Genomic DNA, 15252 nt, shown 5'->3' on the forward strand with positions numbered 1-15252 from the left:
AGCGGCACACAGAGAGAAGGGGAAAGGAGGCAGAGGGGGCAAAGGTCAACCCCGGCGGGAAGGTGCCGTCGCAGCAACGGGTGAACGTACGGCTCTGCTTTTGGCAATTCAAAAACATCGCTGCGGTGCGCATCGACTTCCTGCTGACAACGTCTCGACCATGAAACTACGTTGCGGCAGGTGACAATGCCGAGTATCTGATGGCACCGTTGGTTTTGCGCTTATAAATGGTCGGTAGTGGGTGCGGCTAGTTTATCCACTTAAAGTGTGTTTTTGCGAATCATTTGTAGTGGTCAGCAGTTGGGCCACTGCACAACAAATCACAGCCAACATCGGTGGCGAATTATATATTTTAAAATCTAGCTTGAAAATTTGTTTTAGTTTGTTTGTACTTCCACCGCAACACCTTTCAGTTTCAGTTTTAATTTATTTGGTATAGCCCTGTGAGCCATTTGGCTCTTGAATCGGGTGCAACCGCAACAAACAATAAACAAAAACATGAACAAGAAAACATCTAAAAGAGACTATGTGCAAACAGAAAATCCAAGAAAACACAGCAAAATATTGCAGAAAAAGCACCGTACACCAACGCTGTGTGCAAAAATCCCAGTGGAATGCAAGTCAAACAACAACAACCACAAGACAACTTAGATTAAGGCCATCAGTCTAACTCCGTACTACAACAAACAAACATGGCCAAACCAAGAAACTTTTCGAAATCACCAAAATAAAGCCATAAAAGCAATGTAACAGTGATCATAGGAACTGTGATCGAATTTTCACAATAAACGACATAAACAACATGTACCACCAAACCATGCAGCCATAGCTGGCTGCGTGATTCACTCCACGTACGGTGCAAAAGAAGTTAAACGCACAAACAATTTACTTTCCGCCAACTTCCGAACTGCGCTTGGGCTGAACCCTCCCCAACCAGCATTGATCGGCATGACCGGTACGGCACGGGATGGAGGCCTCTTTCATCCTGCAGTGGATTAACAAACGGCTATAAAGTGTTGCTAATGACTGATTCGAAACGTGAAAATTATTCATGAACTGAGTCAACTTTTTTCGGTAATGTTTCTGGTTCCCCAGTCTCCTGAGAAAAGGGGAGCTTTCACTTTGGAATGAAATTAATCAAAAAATAAATACTCCGTACGTGCATATGTGTTTGATTGCTGTTATGAAGGTGATTATGATTACAGAAAAGTTTGTTGTGATAAAAAATAGTTTTTCAATTAATTTCAAGCATATGAATTTATTTGAAGAATGGGTTTGTGAAATGTTGCATTCAATATGACAGCCCACGTTAACGTAATTAAACACAAATAGTTGGAATATTATCGCCTTCCTTTCTAAACGTTGTCCCATGATCATGTATGCGTGTTTTTTTCACGAAACCGTCCGAATCGGTTCGGCTTACAATGAAACACGTTCACGCAGTTCAAATTTTCATTCATTTGACGGCGATAAGAAGTGATGACTTCTGCAAGGTGCTTCCGCAGATTTCTAAGACTTGAGCTCATTGCTGTAACCATAATGCACACTTGTCCACCGCCAACATACTTTGAATTTAAATGGTTTTGTGCTCACAGTGCGGCCGCTCAAATGAAAAAAAATCGAATGATTATAATTAAATATTCACACCTGTTAAGTTTTCACCGCCTTTTTTCGTATTCTTCATCTTCCAATTTTGAATCAAGGCTCCCCAATTTCAGTGCCGGTTTCCCCACAGAGAATGGAAATAATCTCGATTCAAATTTACGTTAGCAGGGGGGAAAAAATTAAATAACGTAAATGATTAAAACTGCATTAGCATTCCTGGTGGGACACCACACATTGTGTTATGCATATATAGTGGCATATACTTGACTGGTTGTTAGTAATAAAAAACAAGGGTATATGTACTATATGCATACAAAGACAAAAGTCCCCCGTATAGCCTGAGCAGACTGTAGGGGCAAGTGCTGTTCGTGAGTAGCACCTATGAAGGCCGGCATGGCACACGAGGGGGTGGGTGGCCAACACCACTCTCAGCCGCCTTTGTCTCCCCAGTGGCGATGTTTACACATCGCACTAGGTACTCATGTTAAGGCTGAGTCGACCTCGAGGAGGCCCAGGACTGGTTCAGATAATCGTCACTGGTGTTGGCCGCAAGCAGGAATCGAACCCAGGCCGCCAGGTTCGTAGGGAGTGGTAGTGTAGCTAACTGTGGGGGCAAGTGCTGTTAGCGAGCAGCTGTGAAGGCCGGAACGGTACAGGAGGGGGTTGGTGGCCAGAACCACGCCCGACCGACTTTGTCTCCTGAGTGGCGATATTTATCCACCGCAGCACCGGGTACTCATTCGAGGCTGAGTCGACCTAAGGGAGGCCCAGGTCTGGTTCAAATATTTGTCACTGGTGCTGGCCACGCAATCGAACTCGGGTCTCCTGGTTCACAGCGCAGCGCGCGAACCGCTACACTACCGCACACATACACACACCAACATATATGAATGTCATCGTTCACAACCGTAGGCTATGACATTTAAAAAAATACTAATTAATGAAAAGAAATGCGAACATTTTAAAACACATGTTAGAGGGAACCTAATTTATATATATAAAAAAAATATCCAATTATTATATACATATAAATATTTTGCTGTATGTAGTTCATTAAGTAGTTACATGAATTGTATGTGTGTATGTTGAACTTATTTTGCATCGTACGCAGCCAACCGTGATAATCAGAGGTGCAACTTAATCATTAATACTTAATAATGTGGACTTAAAATACAAATCTGATAGTGAATGAGGCATGGCCACGGTATTTATTATATCTTTACCCTGAGCAGGTAGACACTTTAACTTTCCCAAGTGAACCATACACTTCATCATCATGATCATCATCGGCAGCCATGTTCATTCCACTGCTGGATGAATGCCTCCCCAATCCGCCGCCATCTCCCAGATTGCACCTGCAAACGAGCTGATTTCATCACCTCAGAGGTTGACGTGCTCTCCGTATACGTTCCCTTCCTTGGCTGCCACTCCATGATCATTCTCGACCATCATCGTCATCATCATCATCCTTCCAAGAGACCCATCCTGCCCAAAGCCCATTTTGCTTTCTTTCTTTCCCAACTTGAATGCCGTCAATAACCTGCACGTGTTTCTATCTCTCGATGCAATTCCAAGAAGTTGTACACAACCCGAGTAAACTTGACTTCGGCAGGCAATTATCGGCTGGTGCTCACGAGACAAACTGAGATGTATGGATGTATGTTGAACTCCAACCGTGCTAATCGGAAGTGTGCGGCAAGGATAACAAACTAAACACAAAAAACAGTTCAAAAGAAATGCGTTCAGATTTATATTTAAAAGTGCACAGCTCCAGTGCCTTCCTAACATCGGACGAAAGAGCATTCCAGACGGCCGCAGACCAGAAGCACATCTGAAAGCGCGCGATGCAGTATGTAGGTACGTTGAACTTCTTTTGTACCGTACGTAGCCAACCGTGCTAATCGGAGGTGCGGGGGGAAGGACAGCAAGTGACCGTCTTTGTTCGATGGCCAGCCAACAAGACCGATGAGGCCCAGAGGGAGCCACGGCACCACACCTGTGAAGCATCTTGGCAGAAGACGCCGTCGAAGGCAAACATCTTGGGTGCCAGCACCCCGGTGCGACGCGCCAGGGGGCTCAGCAACCCGTTCGGGGGGCTGGGGTCCTGGAGGATGATTTGCCCCTTGTTCCCATCCACCCTCAGGAAGGACGAGGACGAGGGGGAAGAAGAGGTAGAAGAGGAGGCGTCGAGATCCCTGTCCGTCCAGCTGTGCGACGGGCAGATGCGCAGCATCACCTTCACCTGCGCGTGGTTTGTGTCGCGAAGGGCGGTGACGGCGGTGGCGGTGGGTGCAGAGGCGGTAGCGGCGACGGTGCCGGTGAAGGTGGCGGTGGTAATGTTAATGATGGGAGTTGATGGAGGTTATTGTGCAGGGGGGAAGAGTAATTGCAGAGTGAAGAATACAAGTTAGAATTAAGCAGACGTTTGCACAATAAATCCGGTGAACCGTGAACACCACCCCAAAGCCTTGTTGTTTCAAATGCCATGCATTTTGTTTCTTAGAACAGCTACATTCCTCTTTGCCCTATCAGCATCGCTGGTAAAAAGCTTATTGACCCAAAACTTTCATTAACTTGTCTTTCGCCCCAAGTTTAAATGATCTTATTACGCGCACTGTCCGTACCTGTTACGTTAAGTGATTAAAGTTTGAACAAAGTCTGCATTGATACATCGCGCAATTTGTTTTTTGCAACAGTGTGAATGCGCTCGCATGTGATGAAATTGCACGCGAGCTTAAATTAAACTCTCTATGCAACGTCACGTTAAGTACGGTATGAGGGGGAAAACATTGAAACGTCGTTATTTTGGTTTCAACCTCTCGTGCATCCACAGACGACGCAATAAATATCACGTTGCTGTAAGAGAAATGCATCACCTGACAGAGTGACTGGCCCCTGTCCATGAGAATGTCACATTTCCATAACTGTCTCAGGGCTGATTATGGCAACATGAGCGAGCTCCAAGGGGTCGGTCATATGAACAGGGAGACACTGTGACCCGCAACTTTTTTAAAATGGCATCATATTTGTTCGTGAATATTAAATGCAGCCGTACGACTTTGAGACATTTAATGGTATGACTGAAACAGTGTAACAATCAGTTGAACACGTAGGCTTTCGCGACCAATATCATCCGCAATCGAGGTTTGTTTGGGTTAGATCGCGTAACAATACCCACCCAATGCCTCCTATAATTCCAAGAACACCAACAGGCCCAACTCAGTCATCACGTGCTGCTGTACACACGTGCATTGATGCACTGCACAGCACATCAGGACTTTCACAAAACCACACTTTACTCCCTTGCTGCACAAGGATATAATTAAAAGAGTGATCCATTCCTAATGTGCCACATATAGCCCATTGCTAATCCAACTGCCGGATGAAGGCCTCCCCACACCAAGTGTTGGGTTGTTTGACCATGCTTCACCGCTGCCCGTTAGCGCGGGTCGGTGAAGTGAAGAGGGGAGGGGGGGGTATGGGATGATCCGGTAAATATGTCCACGGCTGGGACAAAAATATCAAATTCGCATTCGCCAGGTGTGTGAGCACAACGACAGAGGCGCTGCTACCCCACCGACATTCTGTCGTTGAGGCCAGATATGAACATCAACCACAAGCCTGGAGAGAGAAAACACAACAGCAGCGGCGGCGGCGGCGGCGGCAGCAGCAGCGCTAAAATAAGGGAGGCATACGTGCTGCAGGGTTGCGATGTAGCATCAGGATTAACGAGCATGTATACAAGTAATTACCAAATGAGTAATGACCGGCGCCCAACGCTCCTGGCATAAAGTATTGACGTTCGCTGGCTTTGGGTTTTGGTGGGGGACCGGGGTGGGGGGGGGGGACACGGGGGGACTGGTTGGTGAATAGGAACCGGTGCTGCATTATCCACATTAGCACTCATTCGTGAAATAACCCAGCACGGTTGTGGGGGGGGGGGGGGGCAAGTCGCAGAAACCCCCCCCCTTCGCCCCCCTTTTTTGCCTGCCAGTTCCCTCTTCTGTCTTTCTTTCTTTCAAATTGTTTTGCAGATGCATAATAAAGAGAGCCCGCAGGGAAATTTAGAAGTGCAAATGTTTGCTCTTTTTTTGGTGATATTCCAAACATTTTATTTTATCGGTAAGATATGAATGTAAATTGAAGGGGTTTTTTTCACAAAATAAACGCTAATGATCAACGGGGAAGCTGAATTTAAAAAAGTGTACGTTTCTCTCGTTGACAACTGGTTATATTACTGTGCATTATTTACTTACTGGCATTAATATTTGGCCGATATTTTATTATCACTTGAATACATTTTCAAATAGCCAACAATAAAGACACTAATTATAAGATTTTTCATAGAGCTGGCAAATGCTGTAGAACACACATAATTCCTTTTCTTACACACGTTATCTAATTTACAAATGGATATCGCATCTGCATATCTGTCACCCGTGATCTATCCACAGAGACAATGTTAATGCAATAAAAATGATAATTGATTCAAAACCCCGTATGCTAAAACTTTTCAATATATCGCACAAAGAATTCAACAAAAGACAAAATCCACCGTAAGGCCTTAACAGACTGTACGGGAGAAGTGCTGTTAGCGAGCACCTATGAAGGCCATCACGGCGCACAAAACGGTGGATGGCCAGCACCACGCTCGGCCACTTTTGTCTCCCTCGTGGCGATGTTTACACACCGCACCAGGTACTCATTTGATGCTGAGTCGACCTACGACCGGTTCAGGTAGTCGTCATTGGCGTTGGCCGTGAGCGGGAATCGAACCCGGGTCGCTAGGTTCGTAGCGCAGCGCGCTAACCGCTCCCCATTCGCTCACTCACGCGCACGCACACACGCAGATCTACGCGTGTACGAAAAAATGATTCTAACTTCACATTATTCTACAACACTGGCTGGCGGTTTATGTTTTTACATCGTCCGTTGTGATTGATCAATTCTAACTGCTGGGGTTGGCACTGCGGTCAAATAAAGCTATTGATTTTCTCGGGCTCGCACCCGAGAGTGTACCCCTACCCCGCTCCTCTCCTCCCCGAGCGCTGGCATATGGAAATAAGGTCCCAGACTCCGAAGCCATAATTCCGTCACCTGAGTAGACCCCGCGGGTCAGCCACGGCTGACACGTTTATGCTTCCCCGCGTGAAATATGCCCCCCCCTGGACGCCTCCCCGCGGCACGGAATCACCCATACACTCAGCGGCAAACGGGCACTGCGGGACCGTTGAGGTGGCTTTAACGGCCGGCTTCGGCTCCGTAATGAGATATAAAATAGAATAATTAATAAAGAATCTATAAAAAAAAAACCCGGAAAGAGCCTTCCTTGCTGAATCATAGGCGCCACTTCATGTCCTGCCTCCCGCGATCTTTAATAACGCTCCGTTGTTTTTCGCGGAGGCAACACACTCAAAAAGACAAGAACACCGCGATTGTTTACCGATCTTTGGGAGGCCCTCGAACACCGTCTCGCGTGCGCTTCTCTTCACGAGATGCGCGCGAACGTGTGCGTGCGTTAACATTCACGTGTCGATGACGCTCATCGACGCGTTACTTAAATATGTTGGCAGCATTAATGACAACAACTAACAAACGCCCTCCGTATAACTCACTGAATCCCAAGACTCTTTTTCAAGGGAGTACTGTCATGTGATGCTTGGCATATTCATTATTTGAAATTAATTTTAGGAACAGTTAAGGTATAATAGCAATTGCGTGATGTGATTTGGTTTTTGACAGCATGTAATATGACGTGATGGCATGTGTACGTATTGTTTATATGGTGAGATCTTGATTTAATAATATACAGAGGACCGCCTAAACTGAATGTTAGTTGTGGGAAAATCGTAAATCAGGGAACACCGACTGGCATTGAGTCAATGAGGCACTTTATGCAGAAAAATGTTAGATACATGGACTTTATAATGAGGTGGGTACAATAAAAACTAAATGTAGCGTTGGCAATGGTGCACAAACACAAATGTTAAAAAAACACATTTGTCCATAAGCCCGTGGCCTTAAAAGGAAAAATATAATATGGCTGACGTTTTAGTCAATGACCCTACTTCATAGCACATACCAAGAGAGGCAAAAGAAAAAGAGCGGATAAGAAGAGTTGGAGACCACACTTTACACATGAGAACTGATAAGAATCAAACGTAAAACATATTTAAAGATGAATTCAACTTAAAATAGCACCTGAATATCTTCTTGGTTCTTTCGGTAAAGTCACGTAAAAGGGATATAATAAAACAATAAACATAATAATATACAATTCTCACGATGTTCGGCCACAACGCAAGCAGCCGTCCTCAGGTGAAGAACAGGTCTGTCGGAAAGACAGCGTCTGAATGAACACCACCAAGCTTGGCAGCGTATATTTAAGCTGGGTTAGAGAAAGAAGGGCGCCTTGACAAATGAATTTGCATATCAACAGAGCAATTTAGCATATTTATGGAAAATGCAGATTACGTGACTTTACCGAAAGAACCAAGAAGATGAATCCCTGCAGTCACGAAAGCTTTAAATCGAAAGCACCTGAATAGTTAACTATTTTAACTAGAGGGAAAAAAATCCCAACATTGTTACTCCTTTTGAAAAATAACAATAGGTTGTACTCTTCATGGCAATAAAACAGGTGTTAAGATTTCGATTTAAAGCTTTCGTGACTGCAGGGGTTCCTCCAGTATAAATACAGTCACGTAGAATGGAAATAATAAAATAATAAAAATAAAACATAATAAAATAATTCTCACGGCTGCTTGCGTTGTGGCCGAAACGTCGTGAGAATGATTTTATTATGTTTTATTTTTATTATTTTATTATTTCCATTCTACGTGATTTTACCGAAAGAACCAAGAAGAGGTGTTAAGATGTTCAAACACCAAAAAATAAACCTTTTGCAAGTAATCAAGTCTGCATTGTGGTGAACATGCAAAGCAAACATGCTCTCAAAATATTGTCTGTTTCTCCTACCTCGGTCTAATTTCAATCATCGGATTGATTTTTATTGTGATGACGAATACGACTGCACGTGGTAATGTCTTTTAATATATGACGACGTATAACCAAAGCATCTTAAAACATCGCACTTTATTTGACCACCCCCCCTCCCGCTACAATAGAATGACAAAAAGCAACGGGGACCGGAGTGCTACATGATGCATTGCCAGGTCGGTTGTAGAACTGGCGGCAAGCGTTGATGATGATGATGATGACCAACCTCACTCAATAAGCGTTGATGATGATGATGACCAACCTCACTCAATAAGCGATGATGATGATGATGACCAACCTCACTCAATAAGCGATGATGATGATGATGACCAACCTCACTCAATAAGCGTTGATGATGATGACCAACCTTACTCAATAATCGATGATGATGATGATGATGACCAACCTCACTCAATAAGCGTTGATGATGATGATGACCAACCTCACTAAATAAGCGATGATGATGATGATGATGATGACCAACCTCACTCAATAAGCGATGATGATGATGATGACCAACCTCACTCAATAAGTGATGATGATGATGACCAACCTCACTCAATAAGCAATGATGATGATGACCAACCTCACTCAATAAGCGATGATGATGATGATGACCAACCTCACTCAATAAGCGATGATGATGACCAACCTCACTCAATAAGCGATGATGATGACCAACCTCACTCAATAAGCGATGATGATGATGATGACCAACCTCACTCAATAAGCGATGATGATGATGACCAACCTCACTCAATAAGCGATGATGATGATGATGACCAACCTCACTCAATAAGCGATGATGATGATGACCAACCTCACTCAATAAGCGATGATGATGATGACCAACCTCACTCAATAAGCGATGATGATGATGATGACCAACCTCACTCAATAAGCGATGATGATGATGATGACCAACCTCACTCAATAAGCGATGATGATGATGATGACCACCCTCACTCAATAAGCGTTAATGATGATGATGACCAACCTCACTCAATAATCGATGATGATGATGATGACCAACCTCACTCAATAAGCGTTGATGATGATGATGACCAACCTCACTCAATAAGCGATGATGATGATGATGACCAACCTCACTCAATAAGCGATGATGATGATGATGACCAACCTCACTCAATAAGTGATGATGATGATGACCAACCTCACTCAAGCGATGATGATGACCAACCTCACTCAATAAGCGTTGATGATGATGACCAACCTCACTCAATAAGCGATGATGATGATGACCAACCTCACTCAATAAGCGATGATGATGATGACCAACCTCACTCAATAAGCGATGATGATGATGATGCCCAACCTCACTCAATAAGCGATGATGATGATGATGACCAACCTCACTCAATAAGCGATGATGATGATGATGACCAACCTCACTCAATAAGCGATGATGATGATGATGACCAACCTCACTCAATAAGCGATGATGATGATGATGACCAGCCTCACTCAATAAGCGATGATGATGATGATGATGACCAACCTCACTCAATAAGCGTTGATGATGATGATGACCAACCTCACTCAATAAGCGATGATGATGATGATGATGACCAACCTCACTCAATAAGCGATGATGATGATGATGATGACCAACCTCACTCAATAAGCGATGATGATGATGACCAACCTCACTCAATAAGCGATGATGATGATGACCAACCTCACTCAATAAGCGATGATGATGATGATGACCAACCTCACTCAATAAGGCTGCGCGTGAGTCATGGGGGTGGTCTGAGGTTGTTTTTTTTTACTGAAATAAACACAAGGAATCTAACGGATCGATGAGCGAAGACATCGCAAAAGAGGCAATATATTGTTACGTGCCGAGGAATCCATACGAATATTCAAGTATTTAAAAAAAGAACAATATACGTTACGTAATGCTACTGCATTATATTTAGGTGTTGTGTGTGTGATGGTGGCTGAGTAGTGCCTTGCCACTGCGCTACGAACCCGGCGACCCGAGTTCAATCGATGAATCGAATAGCGTGTGTAGGCATATATGCTTATTTATTCATATATAGCCGCTGCTGCGTCTATTGGGTTTACTCGACACCTCGAGCGGCTGTTGTATTAACCCCAGTAAATAAACAAAAAGAGAGGCTTTTGTTGAATTCAATCACAACCCCCGATTCGTGACAGTGCAACAAATCTCTGGGCAGGTGGAGCCCGGTCGCCTTTGTCCCCCTCCTGTGGCATGCTCTCCTTGGTCGGTGCTTGCTAACAGCACTTCTCTCGATGGTCTATTTAGAGCAAATGGTGGACCTGTGTATGTATTTTTGTTTTTATCGCCATACAATACATAGACTCAGATAAATACACACCGCGTTTCTGCGCGAAATGCCCACAACGGCAATTGCGCAAATGCACGATGGGAAAAATGTTACGGTTGGTCAACATCGCGACGCCGCTGTGAATCGTGGACTGTTACTAAGACAGGGACGGAACAAAAGCCGGCAAATACTTGAAGTGAGTTGACACGTGCAACACGCTTGTTTTTTTCGTCCTCTTCTCCAAGTTCTCACCTGGTTAGACAAATACACTTGAACCTGCCGAGGCTTCTAAGTAGAAAACTTGAAATTAAGATGGGATGAAAGAACGACTCAAAGTACGAATTACAAAGAGCAAAGCAAAGTAAAAAAAAACGCATAATGGCTACAGCGACCGAAGGGGGGCAAACGTTTTTGGCCACGTGATGAGACACGTGATGCACGTGGACTTCTTGTGCATTACGGGTGAGATGGAGGGCAAGAGATCAAAGGCAAGACAAAGTGTCTGGACAACGGATTGAAGCGGTTTGTTTACAAGAACTGGCAGACAGGTGGTGGCACTAACAATGAGGGACAGGAAGAGATGGAGATCCAAGGCTGTCAATTCCCCCATTGGGGATGACATATGATGACAAAGACAAAGATCCCTCCGCATAGCCTTAACAGGCATATGGGGTCAAATGCTGTTGGTGAGCACCTTTGATGTCCGGCATGGCACACGAGGGGGTGGGTGGCCAGTACCACACCCCGTCCGCCTCTGTCTCCCGAGTGTGTCAATGTTTATACATTTGAGGCCGAGTCGACCTAGGGGAAGCTGAGGACGGTTCAGATAATCGTCACTGTTATTGGTCATGAGCGGGATTCGGTCCGTGGGTTCGTATCCCAGCGCCCTTACTGCTACACTACCACACATGATGACACTCGCACACATACATACACACGTGTGTGTGTGTGTGTATATGTGTGTGAGATCATCCGCAGGAGTAGGTCATTACGCTCCATAGTAATATCAACAATACCCACCACTTGATAATCACCTGCAACTCAAGTGTGAACTAAATTATACCCCTGTGCATATTGCCACGATTATCATGGAATGCCTCGCGAAAACAGATAGTGAATCTAAAGTGACAGTGCACATGGCTACCGGATGAGAGAACAATACCTGTTTGCATTAATTCGTGTAATTGGTTCATTAAGCATGTAATCTGGATACTCTGCATACGTTTACCGCACACCTTTGAAACAGCTGCACGTGTGCACGCGCTTAAGGAAGGGCCCAGTCTCCTTGCATGCGATCACTTCAATAAGCAATCAATGTAGCTGGCAATGCATTCGCGAGCATCTGTTTTCTTTTAATTATTGCGGCCACTGGCGGTGCCCGTTGGCTTTTTGTAGACTTGTCTCCCAGATGGATTGCAGTGGGCTACAGTTGTGGCGTAAACATGAGAGCTGTAAACAGTTCGGCACCCTGATGTCACCTCGTGCAGCAGACGTTCGCAATGTTACAAAAAGAAATAGTGCCAGTAAACAAAAACGTTGCCTGTGACTTGTTTTTGCACTTTGAAACATGGAGCACGTTTCATGCTAACATCATTAATATTATTATTCCCGTGTGCATATATCTAAATCAGTGGGTCCATCAAAATATAAACTAACAGGGCAAATGGGATGGATAGTTTTTTTTTTTAAAAACGTTGCATCACATGCAACGTGACCAAATATAGCGAAAATAAATGGCCATTGTGGGCTAACGTCAACATTTGCTGTAAGTTACTCGAGAAAACATGTTGACTGTATTTTTATATACCTTGTCGGATTTTCTCATTAGTCAGTGGACCTGTCTCACCAATTCATTTTTTTTACTCGGCTTTTACACGCTTAAACATAGGCACGGCCTTTATAAATCCAGACTCACGATAGGTTTTTGTTTTGCACGCGTATTTCAATGCATGGGCTTCTCTTAATGGATTGGCTTTCCATCTTGTTTACTCCTTGTTTTATATATATATGTATGAACTACAGGCACGGGGCTTCACAAATAAGCCCTGCAGTAGGTCAGGGTACCTATTTTAGTATGTCCTTCTCAAATCTTATTAACAACCCTTTGAACATTTCCATACAGTGCACCGCCGCAAGGATCGGTGTGCACGTTTGTTCTACGTATTGTTACTTACTTATACGCGTGTGTAATAATAATACATAGTAATCAATAATCATATACAGCCCCGTGTCAATCGACTTCTGGATGAAGACGTCTGCACGACTGGACATCTGTGAAAAAGAGCTTTATAGCTATTCGGATTCCTCCAGTATAAATACACATTCTGTATAAGTAATCCGGCCGGGTAGCGCCGTGGTCAGAGAGAGCTGGATTCGCAGTCGGAAGAACATGAGTTCAGATCCCAGTCGGGTCCACTTAACCAATCACATCACTGGGGTCAATAAAGTACTAGTTTGTGAGAAGTTACCGGCAATGGTTCAGGGGCAGCCAATGTGGGGATGAACAATGCCCCCGTTGCTCGGTTGACACGGGGGAAACCGGTGGCATTTCAATTGCAAATTTGTAAATGAATTATCTGTTCTCATGTGCAAAATTCTACGTCGATTTGATGAATAATACATCTATTTGATGATTCGATGCATCGTAATCATATGTCCACAAGACAACGATCAATACATGCATTCCACATCCGTGCCATTCTCACAGCACAAGTCAATCGCGAAGGAGCGATGTTTCACGGCGATTATTGCCTGCAGTCGTCTCACAGTCGGTAGGGGGGCAATGTTGCGGTGTGGCTTTACCCAAATAGGTCATCCGCGAGCAATTTTCAAACTTGACACATTTCCAAACGGTAAAGGCGCCGCACGTGACCTACTGGCTTTCATTCTGAACAACACCGGTTCACCTTTTATCACCCGCTCCGAAGCGGACATGCGCGTCTAAGTGTTCCCGTGGACAATGTCACGTGGCGGTGCCAACCGCCCCGCGGGCACAACCGCAGCTCCAACCGTAGACCGCTGGCGATGCGGCGGCACCTCCGATTCATGTACGGTGCGAAAGAAGTTCAACATACATACAACAATAACAACCGCCACCACTTGCCATTAAGTGGCGGTGATGTCACCACGGTGCTTGTGCCATGCTATACGCAATTTAAGGCCACGTGAAGTGTCGAACGCCTGCTGGCAGGAGGTCACGAGACACACCCAGGTACCATGGGTTGACTGACTGAGATGGCATACATCAAAGACAAAGATCCCCCGTATAGCCTGAACAGACTGTTGGGGCAAGTGCTGTTAGCGAGCACCTATGAAGGACGGAACAGCACACGAGGGGGTGGGTGGCCAGCACCACGCCCGACCACCTTTGTCTCCCTAGTTGCGATGTTTACGCACCACACCAGGTACTCATTTGAGGCTGAGTCGACCTTGGGGAGGCCCAGGACCGGTTTAGATAATCGTCACTGGTGTTGGCCATGAGCGGGAATCGTACCCGGGTCTCCAGGCTCATAGGGTAGTGCGCTAACCGCTATACTACCGCTCCCCACACAAACATACATACATACACACATACATACATACACACACATACACACATACATACATACAAACGCGCCAACCCGCACGGCCGCTCTGCCGCAGCCCATCACTTGCGGCGCCGGCGCGATGTCACGAGGTCGCGAGGTCGCAAGGTTGCGAGGTCGCAAGGTTGCGAGGTCACGAGGTCGCAAGGTCGCGAGGTCACCCGCACCTTTCCGATGCCGGGGCTTTCCTTGGTCTTGGAGAGTCCACGCAGAAGGCACGGGGGGGCCGGCGGGGGGCTCACGCGGAGGAGGCCGCTGAAATTCGTGGGGAAGACGGGCGGCTCGTGGGGCAGGCGCATGGTCGGCGCCAGCGCCCTCTTCTTCCGCCGCGATGCCAGGTTCAGCTTCTGCGCCGCCCTGCGGAACATCGAAAGGGGCCGGTCGTGAAGTGTTCAGTGAGTTCGGGTGGCCAACGCCGCACCTGTTAACTTACCGAGCGCGTAAAAAAGTCTTGCTTTTCGCTGCGCCTTAACGCATTGCACGTGTAAAATCACGGCGGTAAATAATTTTCAGGCCGGCGTCATTTCACCTTCGCTGGTCTCAACCGCCGGCCGTCACCCCCTTCATGTAAAGTGCCCTGGCCAGACACGCTTACTTACTCTCTACGAACTAAAAACTGAAACTATAACCATCGAAACGATGCGAATATATGAATCTGGCGAGGCAGTGAGCTCCACTCGCGAGTGGAAAATCACGGGTTAAAAGTCTTGGGTCTGGGTCGACTCAGTCAATCGCCTATTTGGGAGTGA

The 15252-nt window shown here is 45.6% G+C and overlaps 1 protein-coding gene across 1 annotated transcript in view; it reads right to left on the reverse strand.

Annotated features, from left to right (window-relative positions):
* LOC144943872 (kinesin-like protein KIF26B) overlaps nt 1–14871 on the reverse strand; it is a 41175-nt gene extending 26304 nt beyond the window's left edge. The window contains exons 1-2 of the mRNA XM_078871708.1: nt 14671–14871; nt 3602–3847 (exon numbers count right to left, since the gene is read on the reverse strand). Of these exons, the coding sequence (XP_078727834.1) occupies nt 3602–3847; nt 14671–14871 (447 nt within the window). The remainder of the gene's footprint in view (nt 1–3601; nt 3848–14670) is intronic.
* Between the last annotated feature and the right edge of the window lie 381 nt (nt 14872–15252).

This window comes from Lampetra fluviatilis, chromosome 33 (genome assembly GCF_964198595.1).
Source record: "Lampetra fluviatilis chromosome 33, kcLamFluv1.1, whole genome shotgun sequence".
Taxonomy (NCBI): Eukaryota; Metazoa; Chordata; class Hyperoartia; order Petromyzontiformes; family Petromyzontidae; genus Lampetra; species Lampetra fluviatilis.